The sequence below is a fragment of the Ceratosolen solmsi genome, unplaced genomic scaffold, assembly GCF_000503995.2.
Source record: "Ceratosolen solmsi marchali unplaced genomic scaffold, CerSol_1.0 scaffold41, whole genome shotgun sequence".
NCBI lineage: Eukaryota > Metazoa > Arthropoda > Insecta > Hymenoptera > Agaonidae > Ceratosolen > Ceratosolen solmsi.
In genome coordinates, this window is record NW_011948424.1 from 3,910,107 (window position 1) to 3,937,928 (window position 27,822).

Here is a 27,822-nt window from a genome sequence, read left to right on the forward strand (position 1 = left end):
TTACTATATTTGATTTATTATTTGTAGACAGTTTTTGTTGCGCTAAATATTGTATAAATTATTACAAAAATCTAAGAATTTAAAATTTTTAAAATAATATTTAACAATAATGTTATTCTCAGTGAAGTGTTATTAAACTTTTTAAATTATTTAATGTAGTTATACTATATAGTAAGTACAACAAAGTTCTATGTACAGATATTTCATAAAATAAAAACTGAAATATAGAAATTTTAAATATAGAAATATTATTATTACTATTATTTCACCAAGGCTGTTGAATAAAACTTATTTAATCACAATTTATATAGATAAACATTCACAAAAATGAGTAATTTTTTATTTCATCTATAATATATTCATTTTTGTTTTTTTAGTTCGTATAAAAAATTAAATCGTTCAGGAAACTCATCATAATTATAACACATTGATGGATGTATATATATATATATATATATATATATATATATATATAATTTCAATGTACAATTTCATGTACAATCTATATAAATATACACATACGCATATATTATTTTATAGCTAAATATTTGTAAAATCATATTAAGTAAATATTTATTTCGTTATTTTACTAAATGTAAATATCATAAGTTCAATCATGTTTATTTGCATTAAATGTATATTAAAAATAATTATAATAAATATTTATTTAATACTATGTTAACAAACGTTTACTGGCATAAACTAAATTTGATGTACGAACAAATGTCATTGAGAGGAAGAGATAATCTAATGTTTTGATGTAATTGTTAAATTGTATAACTACTTATAATCCTTATAGTTATACAGAGTTATACACGCCTGTATTTTCTTTAAGCGTATCAGCATTTTATCGACTTCTTCATACAATCGTAATATGCGGATATTCAGACCAAATGATACTTTTGACTCCCTTGGTTGTCGCTAATAAGCGTTGCTAAGGCACGAAGGTCCATTGAGTCCAGAATCTATAGAAGTCCAGAATTAATTACCCGAGTAATTTTATGAAGGAATTGTCTATTGAAAATCGCTGGTACTCGCCATTCCACTAGTATTCTGAATACAACGGATTGAATGCTCGCGTCTCATAATTTAATGTCCTTTATTATGGCTTCCTGCGTTTCCAGAGCCTTCTTTCGACTGGCGATCGCGTGCAATAGTTTTCTTCTAGGGCCTAGGGGCAGTTTTAACGCGGCGATATCGGATTCGGTGAGAAGCATCAGAGCTTCAAGGTCAATTTGCTCAGCCTCGAGACTCGAGTGGATGGATGAAAGATTGTTGGCAACCAAGAACCGCTGCAGCGGCGTCCACTCTTCGTCCATTTCTTCCTCTTCTGAAAAATGATCAATGAAGTTTTGTTAGTCGCAGCAACGACTTTTGTATTATGAATAATAAATTCTTTTTGTAATTATTTCTGCATTATGTAAGCAGAGGAGTTTATAAATGTTTTTCAGTTAAGCGATTGTTCTCTTTAATCCAATGTTTACTTATGATTCGTGATAGAAAAGATATCGCTAGGTATATTGTTTCGCATGATTCCAAGTAAGTAAAAGTAACCTTCTTCTGGGTTACAAAATTTTAATACATCATTTAAAATAATCAACTATGATAAACATTTATTTTGCAAGACTGCGTTTTAATAATACAGATTTACATTTTAAACATTAAAAATTTATCATCGCTTCTATTTTCGATTATCGATTACTGTGATTATCGATCTAATTAACGAGTCATAGGTAATTGGCAAGGTACCATTGCACGATAATTTAAAGCACGTTATTTCTAATAAATCATTTAAACATTTAAATTATAAATTTAACACATTTCACAAATTATAAACAATTTAAAAATAAAGAAAAAACCGAGGTAACTGTCGTGGATAATCATTTGATTTGTAAATAAATTTGATGAATGTTATTTTATCTTCATTAAATTTATGAACAATTAAGATTCGGAAACGTCAATAAAGAAATGCTTATTCGTCAGGTATGCGAGCAGGAGATAAAAAAATAGAAAGGTCCTCTGTCGATTGGCTGTCCAACATATCAGAATTAATAAGTTAAACAAAAAGGAAGAAGGAAGAACGCGAGCGAGCAAAGCACAACAAAGCCCCAATGTAATCGGAAGCGTCACGTGCTGTCAATCTGGATCGTATGTGGTAGTAGTCGCGAGTGGATGAACAATAGCGGGCCCTAGAATTTTCGAGAGCCGGGGCCCTGCGTGAGTATCGTCGCGTGAAAAAAGGAAGTAAAGAGATAAATAAATAGGAAGCCCCTGTCCGGTCTTTAGAAATGGCGTTTCTCTCGACACGTTACCGGAAAGCAAGTCATCGTCCCACATGCTCTGCCTGCGCGCCAGGCTTCCGGCGCTGCCAATGCTGATCTCCTCGTTATGGCCGTTGCTGGCGCCGTTCCCGAGGCCGTTCCTCTGCTGCTCGGCTCCGGCCGTCGACGAACTGTTGGACGAGCCGTTTGTGCCTTGATAGATGAGCTCCCCACTCGGCTGTCGATGGATCTCCACTTGAGTCACTGGTAGGTTATCCAGGGCCGCTGCCATCTGAAACATTCGCGACTCTTAAGAATGTTGTCAGGTCGTTAAGGACACACCCAAGCTGATGCTTTTGCGCGGCTCCCGTAATATCTGGTTAAATAAGACTGATGTGACAATCTTTTTAGCTATTCAGCAACTTTCTGAATAATCAACATGGAGCCTTGGCTTTTATAGATTTAACGACACCCTAGCACGCTCATTACGGCCACGTTTAAGGATATATTTTAAGGATTCTTTCGAGGAACTTTTGAGCGATTATATATCTCATTATAGAGGAGTGATTTTTTAATCAATAAAGGAATATCTTCCCAGTGATATAGTCGGTAGAGATGGTAGGGTGGATAAGTTTAAAAATTTTACACTCTTTGTTTCAAAACATAGATGGTGCGTCATATGAGTAAAGAAATTTTTGCGGAATTATATTATCATATGTTCAGAAATAAGCGTTGAATATTATTCGTAACTGTGTAGAAAATATTGTTATACATTTATCTTATCTTGGTATTGAATATTTTTTTCTTCAATTCATTAGAATTCGCATTTTTTATACTTGCCAATTGTATTATTCATGGTTTTAAATTTGAAATCGTGTACTGAATTTCATGTAAATCATGTACTGAAATTTTACATTATAATTTTCATTAAACTATAAATTTTCTATAAATTGAGCTAATAGAAAATTTTGATTAACATTTTTATAATGCGAGCTGTCGTTAGCTTACTCAAGCGTGTCAAATGTACACATAGTACCCATTGATTTTTTAAATAATTTACAATGGCTTTATACTTTTACTTTATAAGTAAATTATAATGTCATATACATGCTGCAAAATGTAAATTTTGTCGAGGTTATAATAGAGAATATATTAAATATAAAGGATAAAAAAATAGTAATAAACATTCATGATAAAAATATTTCCAAAGTATTGTACTATCGAAGAATATCAGAGAACATGTTAAGATAGACATTTAATATTCGTCGTGTAAGGGAAATTGCTAAACAGGTTTCATTAAATATTATATAAATATATTTTATCATTGATCCGTCGTATTTATATTACTGAATATATATATATATCATTTGCAATTATCGGAATTCGTATGTGTAGGTTTACGAGGTAAGCTTTACCAGTCTATTTGCAGCTTTCGGAAAAGAAAGAAAAAATCATAAACATGCAGATATATCCATTAATATTTCATAGTAACGTATAAGTATCCAAATTTCTTTTTTTTTTTATTTTCAACACTTAAATAAATTAGATTATATTTAAATTATACTTTCTTCTGTTCTAGCTTTGAAAATATCGGCTGCTGAAGATTTAATTATAACGAAGAACAAGAGTTTATGGAAGAACGAATAATGATATTTTATTCGTTTGTATATTAAGTTCATTTCAAATAGTTTATAAAATTGATCGATTTAGAATATTTATGAAAATAAAAAACATCTCATTGTAAATATGAGTCCTTCTTTCTTTGTGACTATGTATTCTCTCAATCTCTCCCTCCGACCCTCGCTCATATAAAAAGAATTTGAATAAATGTAATTATATGATAATATAATTATCAATTCAAGGTATCATTAAAGTATTTTATTTGTATATTTGATTATTGTTTGAATATTAATATAAATCGATCTTATATTAATTAATTATTATATATTTGCGTTTATGGTAAATCGTTTCGGCATAAAAATATGAATGTTTGTTAGCCGTAAATATTATTTATATTGAAGAACGAGCAATCGCGCAATAATTCTAATGTTTAATAACCAACTCGTCCACATAACTTACAGATCTCCTGAATGCGACGGAGCCGAAACCTGGACGATTAAAAATACTGGCGGGCTCCTGGAGTTGGAGCGCCGTTTCGCGGCGCTGTCGCTGCTCAACCACACTCGAGCTGCCATCCTTCTCTTCGTCCTCGGGATCTTCATCCTCGTCATCGTCGTTTTCCTCCTCTTCCTCGAGACATCGATCGCCGAGGAGATCCGGCGTACTACGTGCTTTGTTCAGCGTACCCCAGACGTCCGAGATCTTACCACGTCGTAATAGCATCGGCTGCTGTTGGCTGTGGCTATGAAATCCGGGTTTCAGGTTGGAGCCGAAAGACGAGTTCCCGTCGTACGTACCAACGTACATGATCTCGGAATCTCTTCGTAAACCCGTTAAGCTGCGTACTGATTTTTTACCATCCACTTCGATCTGTAGAAATCGTTTTGATGCTCGAATAATGAAAGGATTTTTTTTTTACAATACTTATTGGATACTAAAAATAAAAATACCGACGATTTATGATAATTGTAGAAATATCTTGGAATACGCTTTTTTAATAATCAAATGAGGTGAAAATTTATTTAAAAAAATCTTTGTATGCTTATACTTTATAGATATATATTCTTCAATACTACTTAAACATAAATTTTTGTAATTTGTGAAAGGTTTTTTTTATTAAAATACAAGAATACAGAAATGTTGCTGAAATTTATCTTTTTTGCGTTATTTATATGTTTTAAAATTTTAAATAGTGTATGTCGAATAGTATGCATGATATTGCTTTAAAAGAAAATTAAGGACATTATTTTAATTAAAAAATTGTATTACCATCGCGACTAAGTTGGTAATTAATATACAAGTATTTCCTGAATAATTAACTAATTGCTATAATTAAATAATAGATTAAATTTGAAGTTATATATATATATATATGCATGTATTCTTAGCACGATTGGCTAATAATAAATATTATCAGTTAATCATAGTATAGTTAAGTATAATATATATATATATATATATATATATATATATATATATTATATATTACAATTTGCTAAAATTCATAATTACTAATGAATGTTTACTTTTGGATTATATCATTTATGTAGTTGTTCTATAAATTTTGGATAGTTGTTATATAAAAAATTGGATTCATTATTTATATAGAATTACTTATATTCATAAGATAAAGATGATCAATTAAATACTTATTATTAGTGTTTTTTTTTTTTTTTTTAAATCACAAATTATTTTGTTGTAGAAATCACAAAGTGTGGTTTTAACCACACTGTTAAAGATTTTCGTTTAAATTCTTTGAAGCTCTCTAAAGCATACGAGGAACAATGGTTTTAAGTCAATTGCGAGTGAATTACCGTGCAAGAGAATTTGATGGATAGCGGCAAGTATAACCTAGCGAGTACATATAAGATAGATAGCCCAAAGTATGGAAGAAACGAATGTTCTCGACGAGCTTAACCACGGCAGTAAATGAAAGCGCGAAGGAATGTAACACCCCATCCGCCTCTCTCTTTGTCAGAAGAATATTAATGCATGGTGAAGCGATAACTGGCTAAGCCAGCGCAACTGGAAGGAAGCAAAGGCACTTATATATATTGCCGCTCGGTACTCACCTCGACGACCTTGAAGTCGTCTACGGCCCTTCTGGCGAGGGCCTTCTTGCCAACGGCGCTGCCCTGGCGCTTCGTTGCCGTTCCGACGATATCGCTGTACGTTGGCGAGGGCTTCAGCCTGCCCTTGAACGTCGATATGCAAGGTCGGTGAGTCAGGATGCCGTTGCCGTCGCTCTCTAGGCGCGCTCGATCCTTCAGCATCTTTTTCTGCTCCTTTTCCGCGCGTGATTCAGCGACCTTCTGCCGTTTCACATACTCCTTTAGTCTGTGAACGAAGCATAGAAGATCACTCGATTACCGGACACGATTGCTAATATAGATCGAATACATGGGAATCGACCGTTGATGGCTTATCATATCGGAATTGATGATGGTTAACGATTGAAATTATAATGTCTTCGGGAATGGATATTTTTTCGGAAATTCTATTTGCATTTGAAAGCTAATAAAGAGTGCCGAGGTAACAATATCATAAAAATGACCACAATAGAATTAAAAGCAATTCGTCTCTTGCGATATTTTAATTTACTAATAAATATTTTTATTGACCATTGAATACTTTCATGTTTTTTCGATACTGTTGGGGGGCTACATAACAAATCGGCAGAAATTCTGTCATTTGAATCTAAAATAATTCATAGTCATAAAGAATATTTAAATAGCCGTTTTTTCTAATGTACATTCATATTCAATCAAAAGTAAAGCAAAAATTACGTTTGACAAGTTTCTAATGGATTTTTTGATAATTACTTCCGCTAATTTATATTACATGTTATATTAAAATAGAATAATTATACAATAATCTTAATTAATGATATTTAGAAAATTTTTAATTAAATTTTTTATATAATTTTTAATCGTTTCATTAAAATTTGCTCGTACAATGAAATTCCAATTGCTTAACTTAAAAAGACAAATGATTTTGTCTTTTAATTCTGAACAGTTTAATTATAAGTATTAAAATAGAATTACGAAAGCATGAAACTACATGTCTTACTATGTCAATTTTACTCTACTTAATGTGCTCGTATGCATATAATTATTGTAGAAATACAATTATTACGACATTTATTTTTTTAATAAAAATTTTTAACACCAAGAAAGCGAAGTTGGCTACGAATGCAATTAAATTTCTTAACTATCGTAACTATATTAAATTTCAAAATAGTTATAATTGCAAAATATATAATTGATTTGTCACTGTTCTTTAAAAGGAACTTTTGATTGAACATCTTTGATTATAAATATGTTTTAATTTTGATTTATACATAAATATAGAAATACTTTAACTTTCTAATTATGTCGTTGATAAAGTAAATATTTTTCGTAGTGTATAAAAACCTACATGTGCCGTATGTATAAAAAATTCATTAATCGTAAAAGTTTACATAATGAAATATACTAATGCATTATGTAATTTAATTAGTATTATATGGTATATTATAATATAAAAATAATATTCATATTTATTTAATGTATTAAATTATTAAAAAAACTTAATTGATATAATATTGAAATTAATGATTCTCACTCTCTCTCTCTCTCTCTCTCTCTCTCTCTCTCTCTCTCTCTCTATATATATATATATATATATATATATATATATATCTTCCCGAGTACTTATCAAAAATAATAATAATGTTGAATAATGAAAATCTTATATAATCATAAAATTCATTTGGTATTATAGTCTCAAATGATAAATTTCAAAATAAGAATACTTAGGTACAACGGGAGAACGTGAGTCTTAGCAAAATCTATCGTTCAATCATCATTTCATCGATACGATAAGTTTGTTGAGTATTAAATCTATTGAAAATATTGATTACACAAGCTGGTAGATCTTACTTGGAAGATTACTTATAATATCAGTTAAGAAATTAATTATGAGAATCTATATAAATATTTCTGCAATTAATTAAATTGGTGTTTAAGTGTTGATAAATATGGCAAAGATATGATTATGATATAAAGAGATTATTATGACAATACTTTTCTGTAAAACAATGAATTGCTGAAAAACTATCGAACATAGTAGTATGTATGCTTTGAAAAGCATAAATAAAGTCAGTTTAAATTTATAACGACAGGGAAAGTAAGTTTTCTGAAAAGCAAAAGCACGTAGTTAATCTTAAAAGTATTATCGGCCAATCCCTTTTGAAAAAACATTTACTCAAAATCTTTGAAATTCCCAAGGTAGTTGAAAGTATACGTAAGTCTCCGTCAGTCGTTTGCGCGTGTACCAACAGACGCGCTCTCTCTCTCTCTCTCTCTCTCTCTCTCTCTCTCTCGCTCTCTCGCTCTCTTAATTTTTTACGCCCGCATATCTGGCATTTCCCCGTGAAGGAGCGTTATCGGTACCATAAGAGCGCGCCTATATACGCAGAAGAGTTAAAGAACCGAGCGGCGGCGAGTGACTTTCATTTCGGGCGAGAGCCAAGGAACGAGCGAAGGCTGCGCGGCATTCCATCGGGAGCACACACGCACGCGCACTCGTAAAACCGACGAGAGTCCGCATCGGCCTCGGGGTGATCGGAGCGACCATCGGCCCGCTCACCTCTTCTCCGCATCCTTTTCCGCCTTCTCCTTCATCATGCGGCTTTTCTTGCGGTTGTTCAGCTCCTGATCGGCCTGGGCGACGTCGAGAAACTGCAGGATCCGTTCGCGGCCGTTTATGGCTGCGAGCTCGCGCGCCGAATGTCGGTCGATGTCCAGTGACCAGACGTTGCAGCCGAACTTCACCAGGAAGCGGACACAGAGTTCGTGGCCCCGGGCCGAAGCCAAGTGCAGCGCTGTGTTGCCGAAGTAATCGGCCTTATCAGGATCGCCCCTGCGAACAAATTACAAATTTCCAGTCGTAATTATTGTGATTGAGCTAACTCTTTTATTGGGATTATTTATCTTTTTTTTTTCTTTCTTTCTTTTCATTAGCAAACATATATTAATATAACTTCCACATTTTAAGTAATAAGCGTAGTTTGTATTCAAAGTACTCTAATGGGTAGCCAGCTTTTCCTCTGTATTCGGCAGACGTCAGAGTCGACACATCAGATATATATATATATGTTTAATTAAAACTAATATTAATGAAATGCGTTTGTATAATTTTAATGTTAAATAAAGAATTTTAAGATATTTGCAATATAAATTATCATTTACGTACTCGGTATCCACGCAGCTTTATATATTTAATGCTTCAGTAAATATACTTTTTTCCTCTTCTTTTTTTACTTATTTACTTAGTATAATTGCACGCATAAATAATTTAATTATAAGAAATAGTTATTATTTTATATTAAAGTCCGTGCACTTAATTCTTAATTTATATAGTGGTAATTTAAAATTTTTAAATTGTATTAAGTTTTATTTATTTACTTTATAAATTATTAAATGCCTTATAAACATTTAAATATATATATATATATATATATATATGTTAAATATTGGAGAAAGTTAAGACATTAAAAATGGCAACTTTCTAAATATTTGAACTAACGTTTTCCAAACAGTCATACTATTATGAGATTTTGTTTTTTGAAACTATAGCCATACACTTATATCTTACTATATAATGAAAAAACGTATTTAATATTTAATAATTTATCTCTCTAAAATTCTTATCATAATGAATATTTCATATGAAAATATTTTTGTTCGGTAACAAAAGGTGCAGTTCATTATTATTTCAATGTTTTTTCTTTTAACATTATAATATGTAATAAATATATTATGCTTTTATGTCTATAAATATTACTTTACTTAAAATACAATTTTCATATAATTGTCATTGCCTAGTTGAATAATTATTATTTAGACTATTTATCTTAATAAATATAATCTCTTAATTTTATCATTATAAAGAATTAAAAAGTAGTCAAAAATATTTATAATTTTATGAAATTTTTAGGAAAACATTTAATATAATAATGTAATAATTTACATTTTTTAATTAAAATTTATTGAATATTATAATAGTTTATGGTTTAATAGTTATTAGATTATAAAATTATTTTATAAATTAAATTTAATATAACATTATTTTTTCAATTAACTAAAGATATTCAATAATTATAGATTTTTTTAACAATGACAAAAAATTTGTTAAAGCTCAACGATTAACTCTATAATTAAAAAATTCTATTCATATAAAAATTAGTAATTAGTTTACGGGAGAGTATTGAATTATTTATGTACTTTTAATTAATTTTCTAAATTATTTTTTAAATTACTCATATTTATATCGAGGAATTTAAAAGTCTTCTTGTTTAATAGTAAATTGTTTTTTGTTTTTAAATTGACGCTTTAATATCGCGCAGCTTTGTTATTTAACATTAATATTGTATTTTTGTAAAATGTATTTGAATAAACTCCAAGTATGAATTTAAAGTAGAAATTGTTAATTATATTATCATTTTGAATCATTTTGAATAAGAGTTAAAGATATTATCTTAACGAAGTTACAAATTAAATAATTCTTTAATTAATAATTCTTCAATTTTAAATAATGTTTATTTTATATTTGATTATCATCTTTATTATGATAATGAATTGTAGTAAAATAGTTTCGTTCAATTTTAAAGTATTTTTAATAAATTGAATAGGTTCGTGTATATAATAAAACTGTGTTATAAATTAAATTTTGTAAACAATTATGTTGTCAAACTTTTCTAAATGCATAAAAGTAGCTATTTTCCACATGCACACATAATAAGTAAATATTTTTAAAAAATTTACAATGTAAATATATATATATATATATATATATATATGATATTCTTTTGTCTCTTAAGATATATTTAAAGAAATAAAATCGATTCGAAGGGTTTTAATTTTTAATAATAAAACTTCAATTCACGTAGAAATGACAAATAATCCAAAATTTTTACATTTGATTGCTTACTATTTTTAAATGTTAATCACATATAATGAGTTATTGTTTTCTTTAAAATCTTGGTACTACACTTAATTGATTGACGGTTACAAAGTATTAATGTAACAAAAGTAGAATTTTCTATGTAATGTGTATTCTGCTTGTAACCATTACATAAAATTAGAAACGACGAAAGCATTAGAATTTTAAATGAATCATAAAATGACAAATTATTCAATACCTTCTTATCATTCTATTATAATGATTATTTTTATGATATTTGAAGTTAAATTTAATTTTAAGAACTTTGGTATTAATAAAAAAATATTCTATTCGAATCAATGATTATAATGTATATAAATATATTTTTCTTCTTGTAAAATCGATTCTTTGAATATAATGTAATAATAAGTATCAGTTTAGTATCCGATTAGTATTAGATTAGAGATTAATAGAGGTTTAAACCATATGTGATACATTGATGACACTTTTTAAAATTATTCGTATAAATAAATAATAGAATATGTAAAATAGGAATGTTTACTGATGTTTCGTCTATTTATATTTAGTATGTAATTTATATTTTTTTGCTAATCTTTTATTCAATATTATAAGAGTCTTCGCCTATAGAGTAATGAAAATTTAGGAGATATGGATTATTGATTTATTTTATTGATATTAATTTATAAAATTAATGTTTGAATTCTCATTCTGTCTACGATATGTTTTTCAATCGAATTGACATTCAACTTGAATTTAATAAAAAAAGTTCCCATTATGCTTTAATATATCATTTCTAATTATATATATATATATATATAATAATAATAAAATTGAACGTAACAATAAGGAATAATAAATAATTTGAAATTTATAAATAATTTTTCTTATTTACTTTATGGTTCTCGCTATGTTTATAATGTAAAAGAAAATATTATTAAATATAAAACATTATATACATTATATTTAATAATGCATAGAAGTAATATGTTTGTTATTCATTGCATTAGTTTATAGTTAATCCAGAAATGTAGTCACGTTCTAATAAGGAGATATGTTAAGTAGGATTGATTAAAAATATCTAAATACTTAAAAATTGCTTAACTTTTTGATGATTTGCTTAATGATGATGTGTAACATATTCTAATAATAATGGAAGTATAGTTCGTGATTATTTTTCATAAAAATTGTGGTAGTAAAATTAATATTTTTCATTTTGAAGAAAAAAAATCGTTACTAGAATATTTTTATACTGTGATAGTAATAATCAGTAATTAAACGATTTTCCGTGAAGGAAAAATTCATTGTGGGAACTTTGCGAGAACGTAAAAACACGTGTTATCATTATGACTATGAAATGTTTTATTTGCAATTCGAATAAATCAGGACTTAAAACATTGAGAAATTAAGTGCAATGGCAAGAGTCGAATATATTTTCTGTATGTAAATGTGATATTTAATGCTGTTCGAACGTCGAGCTTAGAAAAAACTCACAAATAAAAATGTTCGCATAAAACCCAATAGCGATTAATGGAAATGATACAACAATACTAATGTTTAAAAAGTGTATTAAAACCTATATAGAAGCAAACATTGTTCTTGTATTATTCATCTGAAATATATTAACTTTTTAAAACTGATTAGCGTTTAAGCTCTCCAGCTTTGATAATTGCATTAGAATAATGTTCGAGTACCGGAACGAGTAATATGCATAAATCAAGTAGTTCGGCCCTGAACTTGTTAAGCAGCGCCAATCGTTAAACGAGAATGAAGTTTATCATAACGACCGATTTCTTATAAGCTTTGCCGGGCAGTTTGCCACTCTTTTCTCATAAAAAAATATCAAGAATATAAGGTTTCGATCGTAGCTCGTATGCACACGTGCCAATGAACGGTTCGCGCATCCGGGCCATCGGCGTCTGAAAATTAGGCCTCGAGTGGCTCGCACCCATTTCACTCATTATGCACGTAAACAAACGCACACCGTGATGTGAAGTAGGTATATCCTGGTCCGCTCACTATTACTTCCGGTCACGCTACCACTTGGCAGCGCGTCGATGCACTTGCGCGTTCGCTTTATTATATATTTGTCTCTCTGTCCTTCGCTCCCTTCATCCCACTCTACCTCATTACACATTTTAATTGTATGTATCTGTATTATGTTGCTACTATTCCGTCCAATAATATTGTGTATTTCTTTCTGCATTGGCTATTTAGCCTTTTTCTATCTCTTTCATTCTCTCTCTCTCTCTCTCTCTCTCTCTCTCTCTCTCTCTCTCTTCTTCTTCATCTTTTGTTCTTTGGATGCCAGTTCTTTCCCTGCATGCGACCTTCCTTTATTTATTCTTTTTCTATATATGTCCATCGAATATACAAAGCTGCATGCATCCGTGTAATGGAAAAAAAAACAAAAAAAAAGTATACGAGTCGCGTGCCACTGGCTACAAGGGGAAATATGCCATCGAGCTGCATCTAATGAGGAGGGAGGGGGAAAGGCGAGCATCTGCATGCACTATGACGTTGTACGAGCCGTACATTATGCCAGAATCTGCAGTTTTTTCTATGCGATATTGTAATTATAATAAGAGCACAGTTAAATGTTTCAGGAGGCAGACTTTTTAGTCATAATTTTTTTTCGTATAGACTACTTTTATTTTATCGAGTGTTGTAAAGATTATTTATATAATCAAGATTCTATCATACGTATCTTAACAAGTTAGAAAGTTCAATTCATTATGACGTGTAATGTTCTTTTACATTAAAGACTTTTTGAAATTTTCAATCTTACAAGGCACCTTTAACCATAAATTATAAGTTAGAAATAACTGCCATTACGAATGATAGATTGATTTTAAGTACTAATTTTTATTTTGTATTTTCTAAAATAATTATATATTAATGTAATCATTCTCATATATATATATATATATATATATATATATATATATATATATATGTGTGTGTGTGAAATGATATGTTTGTGTATCATTAACTTTCATTGTTTGGTCGCTTTAGTAAATTTAAGAAACATCATAATTACAATAATTATATAAATTTTTAGTTTTAACGTGTATGTATTGTAGAAAATATCATGCTGATTAGAATAATATTCTATGAATAAAGTGATTATATTCAGTGATTTTATAACGTATACAAAACTGTTTAAAATGTTGGTACGATTGCATTGATATGTGTTTGAATTTAATATAAATAAATAGATTAATATATTTTATTCATACGATAATAAATTTAGTGGTTAAACTTTTTCAAAAAATATTTAATGTTATTGACTATTATGAATGAATCGGAGCCTTTGTATGATGGAAAGCTGAGGAAATGCGTACAAAAATCATATATTTATATAATTAAATAATTAAAGATGGTATGCTAATTAATAAAATGTATTTAACTTTAGCATTTTATTTGGTTGTGATAATATTTCTTAAAATCCTTATAAAATTTCTTATAAAATTAACATTTTTATTATATTTATAAATTAAATTTCAAAATAAACATTATAAGTTTACCTCTATACCGAATTGTTTATCACATTGCAATAATTATTTATCGATAAGACATTAATGATTTTATGGTAAATATATATGGTAAACTAGAATAAAAATAGACATTAAAAATTAATTTTAACTAAGCATGCATGCATAAACCTGCCATTGCAAAAATATGAAGAAGTATCAATTGCATTAAAACAATCGATATTATCATAGATTTATCCTAACTGGTAGAATTGAATTTATCAAATTTGTTTCGAGCTACACTTTATAAATTGTTTCTGCTGTGTCCGGCACAATTGTGTGGGCCAATTTTTACTCCAACTCACCGCAATTTCCTGGCACAACAAATACACACGCATGGCTACAGCATACTTCCGTTGTCGTCGAGCATCTGCTGTTTTGTCGCCATCTTCCTATGAAGTTTAGTTAGTACAAAGACGAGATGTTAATGTTGTTTATATTAACACGATTCATTGGCTCGTTGGTGAACGAAATTCAATCGATAAGTTCGTTCATTATCAAGTTCGAAATAAATTTTATAAAGATCAATAAACAAATTTTATCAAATCATGCATGTATATACAATGATAAAAAATATACAGAATAATCGAATTATTTTTATTAAACAATATTATAATTTATTGCCTATTTATATTATGCAACTCGTATATTTATTATGTATTAAACATTATGTATTAATAGAAGATAATGAATGTTAAAATGAAAATGGTAAGAATTTAGTAAAATATAATTTTATGTTAAATATTCATCGCTTTTTAATATAAATATCAATGCCTTTATATATATATATATATATATATATATATATATATATATATATATATAATATGCAATTTGAAACATTTTATATTGATTTCTATAGAATTGAATTATCCGAAGATTATGGTTTGTAAGTAAATATATTCGTCGTTAGTCTTTTTGTTAGTCAAATATACACCTTTTGAATCCATCGGTATGAAAATTAATCAACGTGATTGATTTCTTTAGTGTCATTTTCCAATTACTCGTTTGTACGTACATTTGATTGCAAGTGAATTTCAGCAAAATTGAATTTTCCAAATTTTTAACTTTGATTCTGTAATTCACATAACTTCATAAAATAATGGAATAATTAATTACAATAAAAATTTTTACATTTGTGGTAAGAGATTTTATATTTGCTTTAAATAAAAGTTGTTACTTTCTGAATAATTGTAATAAGAACTTCAATCTTTACTTTTTTTTTTTTAAATATCTTCCAAATATAATCAATAAAGATCTAACAATTACTAAATATTGCTTATAATTTCAAAATTTTAAATAAATACAATTCCGTTGCCTGTAAATTATATAGGCTTTCAAGTATGCACGTGCATCGATTAAAATAATATTTACCTTTTTTTTTAAATTTGAAACTTTTCTTTAATATAACGAATAAAACAATTAACTTAATTTGTATTTCATTTTGTTCTATAGATATTTAATGTATGCTACATTTAGTGTAATATAATTGTATTAAAAATTTTCATTCGATGTGATTTATATATAAATAATTATTGCTACATATTTTATGTTATTTATGTATTAAGATGAATCAAATAACCAAGATAATTAGAAATTAATTGTTATTTTTATTGTAATAGACTTGATATAAGAAATGATATTTTTTGATATTGTTGTGTATCTAATTGAAATTAATTTATAAGTTAAACATAAAATTACTACAAAGAATTCAAAATTATTACTTGATTCTTGTTACTAACAAAATTGAAACTTTTATGACTTAATAGTGTATTAGAATTGACTAGTTAATATCGTGTCGTTAGAAATACTAATTTCGAATATGTAAAATTGATTAATATCGATTCAGAGTAAACACGTTGCATGGAATATAAATTAATTATAAAGTGAAAAATGGCGATTTAGTACTTTTTCAATATTTAATTTGATTCCTGGACTCGTTTAATATAATATTATAAGAGCTCGAATATTCACAGACTGAAGATTGCAAATAATTATAATATATATAATTTTTTTTTAATTAAAACTAAGTAAAAAAAAGTAAATTAAGTGTTGTTAATAGATGCAATTTTTTTAATCTGCGATGAGTGCATTTGAGCGTAATGACAAATGGAATATTATTGAATGAGAATTATTGAATATTACTAACAACAGTCAAATAAGACAAGAAAAAATGAAATATAAGTTAATTCTTTTGGATGATTAATAGAGAAAATAAGGTTTAATAGGTATTTCAAAAGTACTTGTCATTTGTATTGTTTGTATAATTTGTTATATATTATTTTATATTACTTTTATTTTACATTTATATTATTTGTATAATTTGTAATGTTATAAGCAACGCAAATGATTCAAATATTTTTTTCAATTTGTTTCCTATTTAGATGAAATCGATAATAAGAATTTTGGCTAAAGTTCGAAAGGATTTAGTTATAAAATTAAGAGTTGCAATACGCGAGTGGAACAATATAACGTAAGAGTTTCCTAAAATTGTAGACAGACCAAGATGGGTTGAAAGTCAACGGAAAGTTATGAAGACTTTTCATTAAGGCCTATTTCATTCTTCTTATTATTCCATGAAAAATAAAGATTTACAGTTATAATTTTTTAATTCGTTGTAATAATGACAATGAAATACATTTAAATAAAAAATATTTATTAAGACTCGAAGAAAATATTGTAAATTATTGTTCAGAATAAATATCTGAAAAATTTATGCTATTAGTTTTTTTTAAATAAAAAAGAATATTATTCTATAATAACACATAAAACCTTCAAGTTGGAAAATTATAAAGTCGGTTGAATTCTTTCCCTTAGGTTGTAAGGAATCGTAAAAAGGAAATAAACTAGTGTTAAACGTCTATACTTTTTATGCTTCAGCAGTGCTTAGAGTTTTATTATAGATTTTTATTCTTTACTGAAGAAAATATAAATTAAAAATCTTAACGAGAAGATATTTTTTAAATTTTATAAATCGATAAAAAGCTACGGAAAAAGTTAATTTACTTAATTGTACGGTGCTAGTTGATTGCATTATTATCGACACGTTTTTCTACCTATGAAAAGTAATTATACTCTATGGGAAATTTAACTTCCATTATATGTTTGTATTATATTATAATATGGGCTCGATTATTATTTATTATAACAATCTTGAATGAATACTAAAAATAAATAGAAATGGGTAATTAATTTTATTAATAATAGAAAATTGAAAAATGCGATATTGTCTTAACATATTTTTCTTACAAATTTATATTTAATATTTATATTTAATAATTTAAATAATTTCGTGCTATCATTCAATTAAATGTATTTCAAAAGCATTAGATTTAATATGAAAATATGTTCATTTATGTAATAATATATAATGTAAATTATTTTTTAATGAAATCTTTAAAGAATTTACAAACAGAAGTAAAGATATTCATTATGAAAGTATTTTAAAAAAATCATGCTTATTATTAAAAATCTCGAATGTAAATATTGAATATTATTTGTAAATTACAAATGTATTTCAATCCTAATTAAAATTTGATCAACAATGAATTAAAGTACATATAAAAAATATATATACCCTCTTGCAACTAAAAGTCTTAGAGCTTCTATGTGACCTTCAAAAGCCGCCCATAATGTTGGGGTCATTCCACCTTCATCTCTGGTATTACAATCCTTTCTCGTTGCTTCTTTTAAAATTTCCACAATATTATCTTTAGCAGCCCTGAAAATAATATATTTATATTTTTAAATGGAATAACAGTATACACTAGAGGAGAAGTAATTCACCATTAATATTGAAATTGTAAATAATGATATTCATATAATGATCTATTAGTTTAATATATATTAAGATTCAAATCCCAAGTCATACATAGATTTGTTACTTATACATATATTAATCATCGAATATAATAAGTTAATTGGCACAGAATTTTAATCATAGGCAAAATATTTATTATGTAAAAGTTGAAATTAAACGCTAGACGAAAAGTAAAATAGCAGTAAATAACATTGAATTTTACGATTGATACGTTATATAAATTTTATTTGCTTTGTTATATTTAAAATATTTTTTTTTACATTAAATAGAACGTAATTATTATACATGTTTATAAATTATTTGCTATATCCGTTATATTGAGAAAAACATCATTTATATATTATGAATGTAAAAGTCCAATTGGATGCGACATAGAAAATATTTTGATACGCATTGATATTATTATATTGTATATTAATGAATCGCCTTGAATGTTAATTGTGTTATAAATTAATTTATAAAGTCTTATATTTTTATTTGCTAAAGTAAATATACCATCATTCGACAAAATTAATTCACTTTAATTTCATTATAAAACAAATAGGAAATAAGTTTTCAAGTTTATTATTATTAAATATTTGTAGATAAGTGATTAGATAAAAGATAAATATATTAAATAATAATTCTAAATATTAATAAGCATTTAACTTTGTATCATTGAACATTACATCATAGGAATATATAGGAACAATTTATTACCGTAACTACATAAATAAATGAGGACGCATCAAACTGAATCCACAAAATATTTTACGCTTTTCAGATACGTTAATTATTCTTCTCAATGGCTTCAATTAAAAAAGCATAACAAACTATTTTTATTTCTTTTATATTTTAGAAAAAATATAGTACCGTCGATATTTTTATCGTTCAAGTTTTATTCATCATTTCACAATGATATTGATATATTTTAAAGTGGATAATGTTATTCTTTGCACTATTTTAATTTACAAAAATCTATATTTATGTATATAATAATCAATTATATTAGGTATATTTTTAAATTAAACATATTGCTAATTTTATATTATTGTTTCTTTATTGCGGATTAAACATATTTTAATAATCACAAAATTATTAACTTGAAATTTAAAATTTTCAATCATATTAACTATTTGTAAATTAAACATATTGCTAATTTTATATTATTGTTTCTTTATTGCAAATATACGACCGATCGTTTTTAAAATTACAAGATTTAATGTAAATATTAGATAAATTGCTTTGAACTTAAAATATAAAAATCTGTTCGTGAATTTGAATGTGTTGCATAATATTTTTATACTCTATAACTTTCGAGGCTAAAGGTTGATATATGATTTAATTTAAATATTTTATACATTTAAATTTTCTATGAATTTGTGTTTTTAATATAAAATTTATGCATTCCAGAGAAACATAGTATTTAATTATATGCAGAAGGAATGTTTTATGATAATAAATTATGAGAATTATCAGGAAATATAGTTAAATTAATTTTCTATTTACACATATAGATTTTTAATTAAATATTATTAAAAAAAAAAAAATCTTTTTTTAATATACTTAATTATTAAATATTCAAAGATCAGCAATTATGTAAAATGTAAGTTCTTTTAAATAATGTAAAAAAATTAAATAAGGAAATATTTAGAACGTTTTAAAATATGCAATAGCATATCTCATGGCATTGCATTTTAATTTCTCGTGGTTGACGCGCGCTTATATTTATAAAATAAAAAAGATGTAGCAATACATCTTTTTCATGCCATCGTTGATTGAAATGAGAATTTTTTTTATTTTTTTTTCTTATTTTTTTCAATACATTTTTCACTCTTCATTCACCATAAGGAGGTTTGAATATGTTACTCTGCGCTTGCGGCTTTAAAATTATCTCATATCTTATATTTTTCTATTTTATATGGATTAATTAAATAAAGTAAATTAATTTTTCGACATAGAGAAATGCATATAAGTTTAGAGTTCACATACTCGTGCTTTTCGTACAAGGAATAGTAATTTCTTTTTATTAAAATTAAAGTCAATATTTGTCGACAACTATTACAATGTAGCTATATTTTAAAATAATTATAGATGAAAGAATGTTTAAACAATTATAACTTTTTCAGATATGATTAGATGATAGGTATTTTATTTAATTTTAATTTAACGAGTATTTATAAAAAGGTTAGAAAATATATATTTCTTTAGTATTAATCTTTTATTTTGTTAAGCAATGCATTAAGTAGTCAATGTTAATCGATGTGTCGAACTCGATAACTTTACTGTCTTCAATGATCTTATGATAAATCAAAATTACTTTGTCGTAGATGAGAGGAATCTGCTATATATACGTGTCAAAACTTTGTCAAGTATGTAAACAATATTGACTCGATGTTGCTTCGTTTGAAAATATGCACCTCTCTCTCTCTCTCTCTCTCTCTCTCTCTCTCTCTTCCTCTCTCTATAATATTTTTACTTAAATAATTTTTACATAATATTCTACACAGAGTCGAAGTAATTACTAGGATATTTTATATAATTAGCTCGATTTGCATGCTAAACATCTACTGTTATTCGTTTAGAATAAAAACTTTTCAACTTTCAGATTTTATTATAAAATCACATATTATTTTAATGTAATGACTACAGATTATGAAAGAGATTAAAACACTTTTTATAGATAATGTTTTAGGGATATTTTCTGTAATTACTGAGAAATGTGACATAATGAAGTCAACATAACGTCTTCTTTCTAGTAAATAAATGCCTAAAGTAATCTTATATGAAAGGCAATTGATTATTATATATATATTTTTTTTATATTTCATGTAATTTATAAAGTAGTATTTATAAGAAATGTATGAAAGCATAATGAGTGTTAATTCACTCGTTAAAATTTTTTTACCCCTTATAACTATTGCGCTTATTGTTATTTACCGATAATATTAAAACTGTTTTTTTACGTCCCAAGTTTCATTGAAAAAGAATGGAAGGATGTTTTGCTAAACATACGGATGGATGTGGTTGTATGAACTGCATGGGAGATTTGTTTGTAGCGTACTATATTATTTAATTTACTGACATTTCAGAAAAAGGGTGACATGGTTAACCAATAAAATTTTAATCGGTGCTAACAACCGATCCTTTTGATAATGAAATTATTTCATAATTTTAAGTATTAAGTCGATTTGAAACGTGCATTCCTTCAATTCGCAGAGAAGCACCTGCGTCCGATGAGTTCATAAATTTCCATATTTACATACGTCGTCAGAAATAGCTTTCTTAACCGAAGGTAGTTGTTGAGTTGAGATCGTCTGTTTTTGTAAACTTCCATATTTAGCTCTACACGGTGCTGCACACTAACACACACGCACGCACGCACGCGCGCACACAGAGAGAGAGAGAGAGAGAGAGAGAGAGAGAGAGAGAGAGAGACATACAATTCTGACAGCGGCGAAATTCCAGTTATTGTTTTGCGAGTGATGAAATGACGCGCACCGCTCGCGCGAGCTCGTCTTTCCATTCAATAAGTTTGCCTGCTCCAGTTTCAATAGCGAAGAGGAATTGGAATTGTACGAGTCACCACCAGTTGTCTATTTAATTTTCCGCTTGTTATCTACGTGCTTCTAAAACAATGTTTCCGTCTCTGGTTTCCGAAGATTTCTAGAAAACTTTCATATCTTGATCTCTTAATTAATGTTGTTTGCGAGAAGCGAAATGTACATTATGTTGATCGGTAGTTACGTAAATATTAGACGACCTTTCATCGATGAAATAATGTATTGATAAATTTAAATATGATTAAAAGGGAAGAATTGAATATTTATATGAAAAGCATTGAGACTCGCGAGTCAGATATTGTTTATGCTTGAAAATTAATTTGCACTACGTTTTCAATTCAGTAATCTTCATATTTTTAAAAAATAAGACAATAAATTAAAAAAAAAAAATGTAGCAAATTCTTGCACTAATTACACTTTAACTGGTAATTACTATTAAAATTATAATTATAACAAGGCATAACTTTTTAAAATGTTTTAAGTGGTTTAATAACATATCATATTATTACGTTAAAATATGTTAAATTGTTGTAGGTGCATTGAAATCATTATTATTGTCTTTGTATTAATTGTCAATAATATTGTGCTTGATAATTTGTGAAAATTTTTTTTTTTGTTTCATATAGAATTTAACATATAATTAATTCATTCAGCTTCGGCATAGCATTGCTTTATAGTAAAAATGAAACCAGATGATTTGTGTAGACTTTCAGTTGTTGAAATATTTCCGTTATGAGAGAAATAAAGATTCCGATGTGATTTTTCCCAAGGCAAGTGAATATAAAATGATTATATACTTAATTATGTGAGAGGTTTCATATTACTTGCTTTTCTTCAACATTTATGATACATATATTGACAAATTTTATAGAGTATTGTACGAGAGCATTAATCGAACGATTGCATTCTACATATTTAGGATAAAATACATTAGTAAATAAATAATAATCTAGCTTTCATTTAAATTACTCGGCTATAATTTAAAATAGCAAGAATTATTTGTTCCTTGATAATTATATTTTTACGCGAAAGTGTTATTAATTTGAAAATAATATGCAGTAGTCAGGATCTCTTTTATTAAAATTATACTTCCCTTTTCGTAAGAATATATGTCAATTCTATAAGAAATTAATAATTTTAGAAGGTTTATTTATAGATATATTATATATAATGAAGTGATACGATTTCGATTATAAATAATAATTTTAAAGAATATGTTAAAAACTGTTTGCGTTTTATTGTATACTAATTACAATCTTTTCTTATTGAATTAATAAATATGACATATTTGGTTCGACAGTTTCACCTGTTTTAATTATCCTTTTCTCTAATTAATTCTTTCAGAACTATGGCAAAACTATGTCGAAGTAAATTATAATAAGTTAAATTATTCGCACAGTTGTTTTCATTGAAATAACTTGATTTCGTATTTAATATTTGGATTGTTTAATTTTTAATATCTTCAATATATTTATGAAAATTAATAAAAAATTTCATTAATGTAGGTCATACTTAATAAGTTGATATTTTTTCTTCATTAATTATGATATTTACGCATATAACTAATTAATTTTTTAAAAATTAATTTTTTATATAAAATTTTAAATAAAAATTTACAAATACATTAATTAATTTTAATTAACAGTACGGATTAATTATTTTTACAGCCACATTAATGTAATATGACACATTGATTTACGTACTCGTTGTAATGGAAATTATGCATTAAGTTCATGTTCTAGGATATATTAATGTATTATAAATATTTTATATATTTAAGGTTGACTTTAGCAAAGGACGATATAATGCCTGAATATTTAATAGTTTCAAACAAATGCAGTTATTATAGAGAAGTTAATATGTATTGTGCGTACAATTGTTTTTTTTTTTTAATTTTTAAAACAAACATAGTACATATTTTTTTTTTTTAATCAGAGTAACCAATATTTTAATTTTATATAATATTTCATGGGTTTTTAAATATTGAATACTTTGTAGCACTTGATATTGAAATGACACGTGTATTATTGAAATTTTCAAAATACTTTTTTTTTTCTTTACATTTCTTTTAAGTTAAACTAGACAGATCATTGATCACCGTTATGCAGGAATATATAGATTGTTTAAAGAATGTTCTATCGTTGTCAAAAGAGTTGAGTTAACGAGATTTTTAAAATAGCTTACTTTTGTTCAAGATGCGAGGAAAGTGCGAGAGTTCCCTTTCCTCTTTCAAACGACAAACGAGTTCCTTGCCCGAGTGCATTTCTTGCACAAGACCTGCAACGGAAATGATTGCTCGCGCCTGCGCAAAGACAAGGGAGCCCACGTTTTCGTGCGGGTTCTATTGATTCTCAGTTGGTATTCGCTCGAAGATTGGCGCGCACAAAACGAAATTGTTCTCATTTGAATTGTCTTGCTTACCAGTAATATCAATTTTTCCATTTTAATTCACGCCTACGGCACGTATATCTACACAGTGATTGGGACTTCTTGAGTTTCAATTCACATTTGGCTATTGTGTGTTTTGTCAGTTAAATGAAAAACGCACTTCATTAAAAAGAACAATGCACAATTAATGCTATTTAGATTGGCAGCTGGTTCATTCAGCAATTCGATTAAATATTTTATTTTTAATCTTCAATTGATACTACACAGTTATTTTGGCATATGTATATATATATATATATATATATATATGTTAAATTCATTGTACAAGTGTATTTTCGTAAACGTATAATAGTAAAGCTTGAGCTAGATGTTGAGTGGTATTTAATTATTGGGCATCTTTCGAGGCAAACAAAGAGTCACGACGCACATGACTTCACAGAATTTTATGATTATTTAATAATAAGATAAAATCTTATACATAAATATATCATTCCGTTTAACAGTCGTTATAGTTATTGCGGCAATTAAATTATTATTATGAAATTATTAATACTGTACTCGCAACTTTTATTTCTTGAGAAATGAACGCCACCGATGTACATTAAATTCAACAGGAACATTAAGTAAGAATCTAAAATAAATTTTCACACGCGAGGCACGGATTTGATCATATTCTGCTGAGCTCCGCGCAAAGTTGATCTTCATATCCGACTGTCGTCACACGAGGAGATGAAATACAAGTGTACTTACTGCACATCTCGTGGCAATATATTATGAGAAAAATAATACAATCGACAACGTTTATTAATATTTTCAAGATTAATAGATTAATAATAAATTTAAAATACGAAATTTACAATGATATATATATATATATATATATAGACTAGCGTTTCCTTGGCATTTCTCTAAATGTATTTCAAACTGGCATTACGAGCTCATAAACTTTTTATAGATTCGAATAAAGATATTTTTCTTTAGTCCTTTTACCCGAATAATGCAATGATTGATTAATATTATTACATAGAGTTAAACACAAATGTCCGTAATATAACTATGCCACTCTGTTGTTACAGTTCTTTAGTTAAAATCTACGAGTAATCGCCTGGTAACACCGGTTTTTTTTTTTTTTTTTTTTTTTTTTACATTCAATGTAGTCTTGTACTTTTTAAGAGATCTCACGAGTTACGTTGTATATGTGAATTGCCGCAACATAAGCCGAGATGCACTGGTTGGCCAGCGAAGGATCAAACTCAATGACGAGTCTTACTTGTATAGCTACTTAATCGTCTCTCTTTATTGAGTTAACATTTTTTATTATTTTATCGATACCGTGTTATCGTCATTATTAGTTTTCATCGAATAAATGAAGAAAACTGTAGGTGAGTTTATTAATTAAATAGGCTGACATTTATTGATTTATTGAGCTCCAATTCGTTATATTTTGAACAATGTTTTTTGAAAGGTTTTCACTTATTATAAGTTATTATAAATGTTTTAGTTTAATAAAAATATAATGTGACGTAACTCAATGCGTTTTTAAGTTTTTAATTGCATTTTTTTTGCAAGATTTTTAATAATAATTCGATCTGAGTAGCAAGATGTTTGCTTATATTTACAAATAACAAATAAAATTCTTATATAATTATGATAAATCATATTAAAGTTAATATTTGATAAATGACGTTTAATAAAGATAAATTTTTCTATTTGTTTTTATGTATTATGAATTTTTTCATAAGTTCTATTTATATATTAGTTCTTGAATTTTACGATAATTATAGATTTTCGAGGATTCGCAAATTTAACTCGATTTTAAGCGATTTACAACAATTTTAGATGTGTCGGTATTAAACAAATATTTAAAAGTACTTATTAGTTGTTTCAATGAATAAAATTAATACGTAAATGTATACATTCAATTAAAAAATAATATTTTAAATAATAATATATTTTATTATATTTCATTTATGTGTTTCATAAGAAATTTATAGAAATATTATTTAATAAGAGTTTTGCTAAAATCAAATTTTAATTATCGAGCAAAATAATAATGTTTTGAAAAGTTTTATCGTTCATTTTATAAGTGTAATAACCATCTATTTTTTTTATTTTTTTTCTCTAATAAAGTTGAAATTGCCCAGTAAAGCGTTACGAATTTTATTATGCAGCTTATCAAATTGAACTATTCAGTATTGGTATAAAAAATTGTTAAATTATCTTGAAAAAGTACTAGTTATGTCAATTATTGTATATAATATTATTTATGTAAAGGAAAATTCAAAGCTGTAATATATAAATAATAATTTAGTGATATTGTTATACCAGCGATGCTGGCTTGCATGCCATTTTGTGAATAATGATAAATGAAAATTCGCAACAACGGCGACAGTGAAGTGTATTTTAAATAGATCAAAACCTATTATCAAAATCACTTACAACATCATTATTTCATTGTCCATTACCGGACATTGCGTTCATTATCGGAATATTCGCTGTTAGTACAAAATTTCCATAAATTTCGCATTGACAATAATAGGTGAAGGCGGGACAAAGAGATATACACCAACGCGTATTCACTCACACGCTCAAACACGTGACTTTCGAATCCAAGCAACGTGATTCATAATACAACAGCACAACAGTACACCTTTATTTACGAAAGCTCCCTTCCCATCGCGGTCTGTTCGTCTAGCGCACATCAAGCAACCGGCTCAATGCTTTCGTGTATAAAGAGCAGATGGGGCAGCAGGAGTTGGTGCGCAGAGGGTGCAAAAGGACGAGGAGTAGGAGGAAGAAAATAAGGAGGTGAGGAGCCGACGTGAGGTAGGTGGTTCAAGAGGGGGCAGGTCGGGCGCCGACTTACTTGTGAAACCGCTCGGACGTCATTTTTCCTGGACGCGCACTTTCCAAAGACTCCGTAAGAGACGCCAACCGCGGCGTCGATCTCTTATCTCGCCTGGCCTCGCTCCCTTATCGACACCGGCGCCGTAGCAGCCGCAGGAGCAGCAGCAGCAGCAGCAACCGCTGCCGCTCCAGCCTCGTCGCAGGCACTCGTTGCAGGTTTGCCCCGATTAGCCGGAGATCGAGGATCCGCGCGTGCGCCCAGCTCGATTAAGCGCCGACGAAGATAAGCGCGTAAACGTGACGCGGCTCTCAGGACGAGGCCCGAGCAATATACTTTCCGCGGCGTCCGGCAGCCCACTGAGCATTTCGCCTGCCTCGACTTGCTCTGCCACCGCGACCTGCGCGACTCCCCTGCGAGGTACCGCACGAGCCGCTCGTCCCCTCCCCGGTCGCTTAAATCCCCACCAGGTAACGATAGGCTCACCTGCGTCCGCCGCGAGTCTACTGCTTTACCGGTCGAGCCGCTATCTACCATTCGACTGTCCGTTTCGCTCGTCCAAGACTCTTTCAAGCATTTACTAGCTTCATTCTTCCCTCCCAACTTCTATGATAGCTAACCAGCTCGTTAGGTAGTTGACTTTGATAAGATTCGACATATTGCCGACAACATTGATAATCCTTGCGTGCGATCATTGCTGACAATCCTTGTTAAATGCTATAATGTATCCATCTAATCGGAGTTACACTCCGACATTCCGAGCTCACGATACAATACATATTTCACTCTTTTCTTCTTTATTATTTCACACTTTATCTCCATTGTAGCAAAATTGTTAACAATAATAATATAAACGTTCTCCCACGTGTAT

The 27,822-nt window shown here is 28.1% G+C and overlaps 1 protein-coding gene across 1 annotated transcript; it reads right to left on the bottom strand.

Moving 5' to 3' along the window:
• Nucleotides 1–698: 698 nt before the first annotated feature.
• Sans (SAM_USH1G_HARP domain-containing protein Sans) lies at nucleotides 699–27,343 on the bottom strand. Its single transcript, XM_011500006.1, has 7 exons — nucleotides 26,973–27,343; nucleotides 17,934–18,077; nucleotides 8,511–8,783; nucleotides 5,954–6,218; nucleotides 4,341–4,751; nucleotides 2,313–2,553; nucleotides 699–1,330 (listed from the first exon to the last, which is right to left on the bottom strand). The coding sequence occupies exons 1-7, from the start codon at nucleotides 26,993–26,995 to the stop codon at nucleotides 1,083–1,085; spliced, it is 1,605 nt and encodes a 534-aa protein (XP_011498308.1). The 5' UTR covers nucleotides 26,996–27,343; the 3' UTR covers nucleotides 699–1,082.
• Between the last annotated feature and the right edge of the window lie 479 nt (nucleotides 27,344–27,822).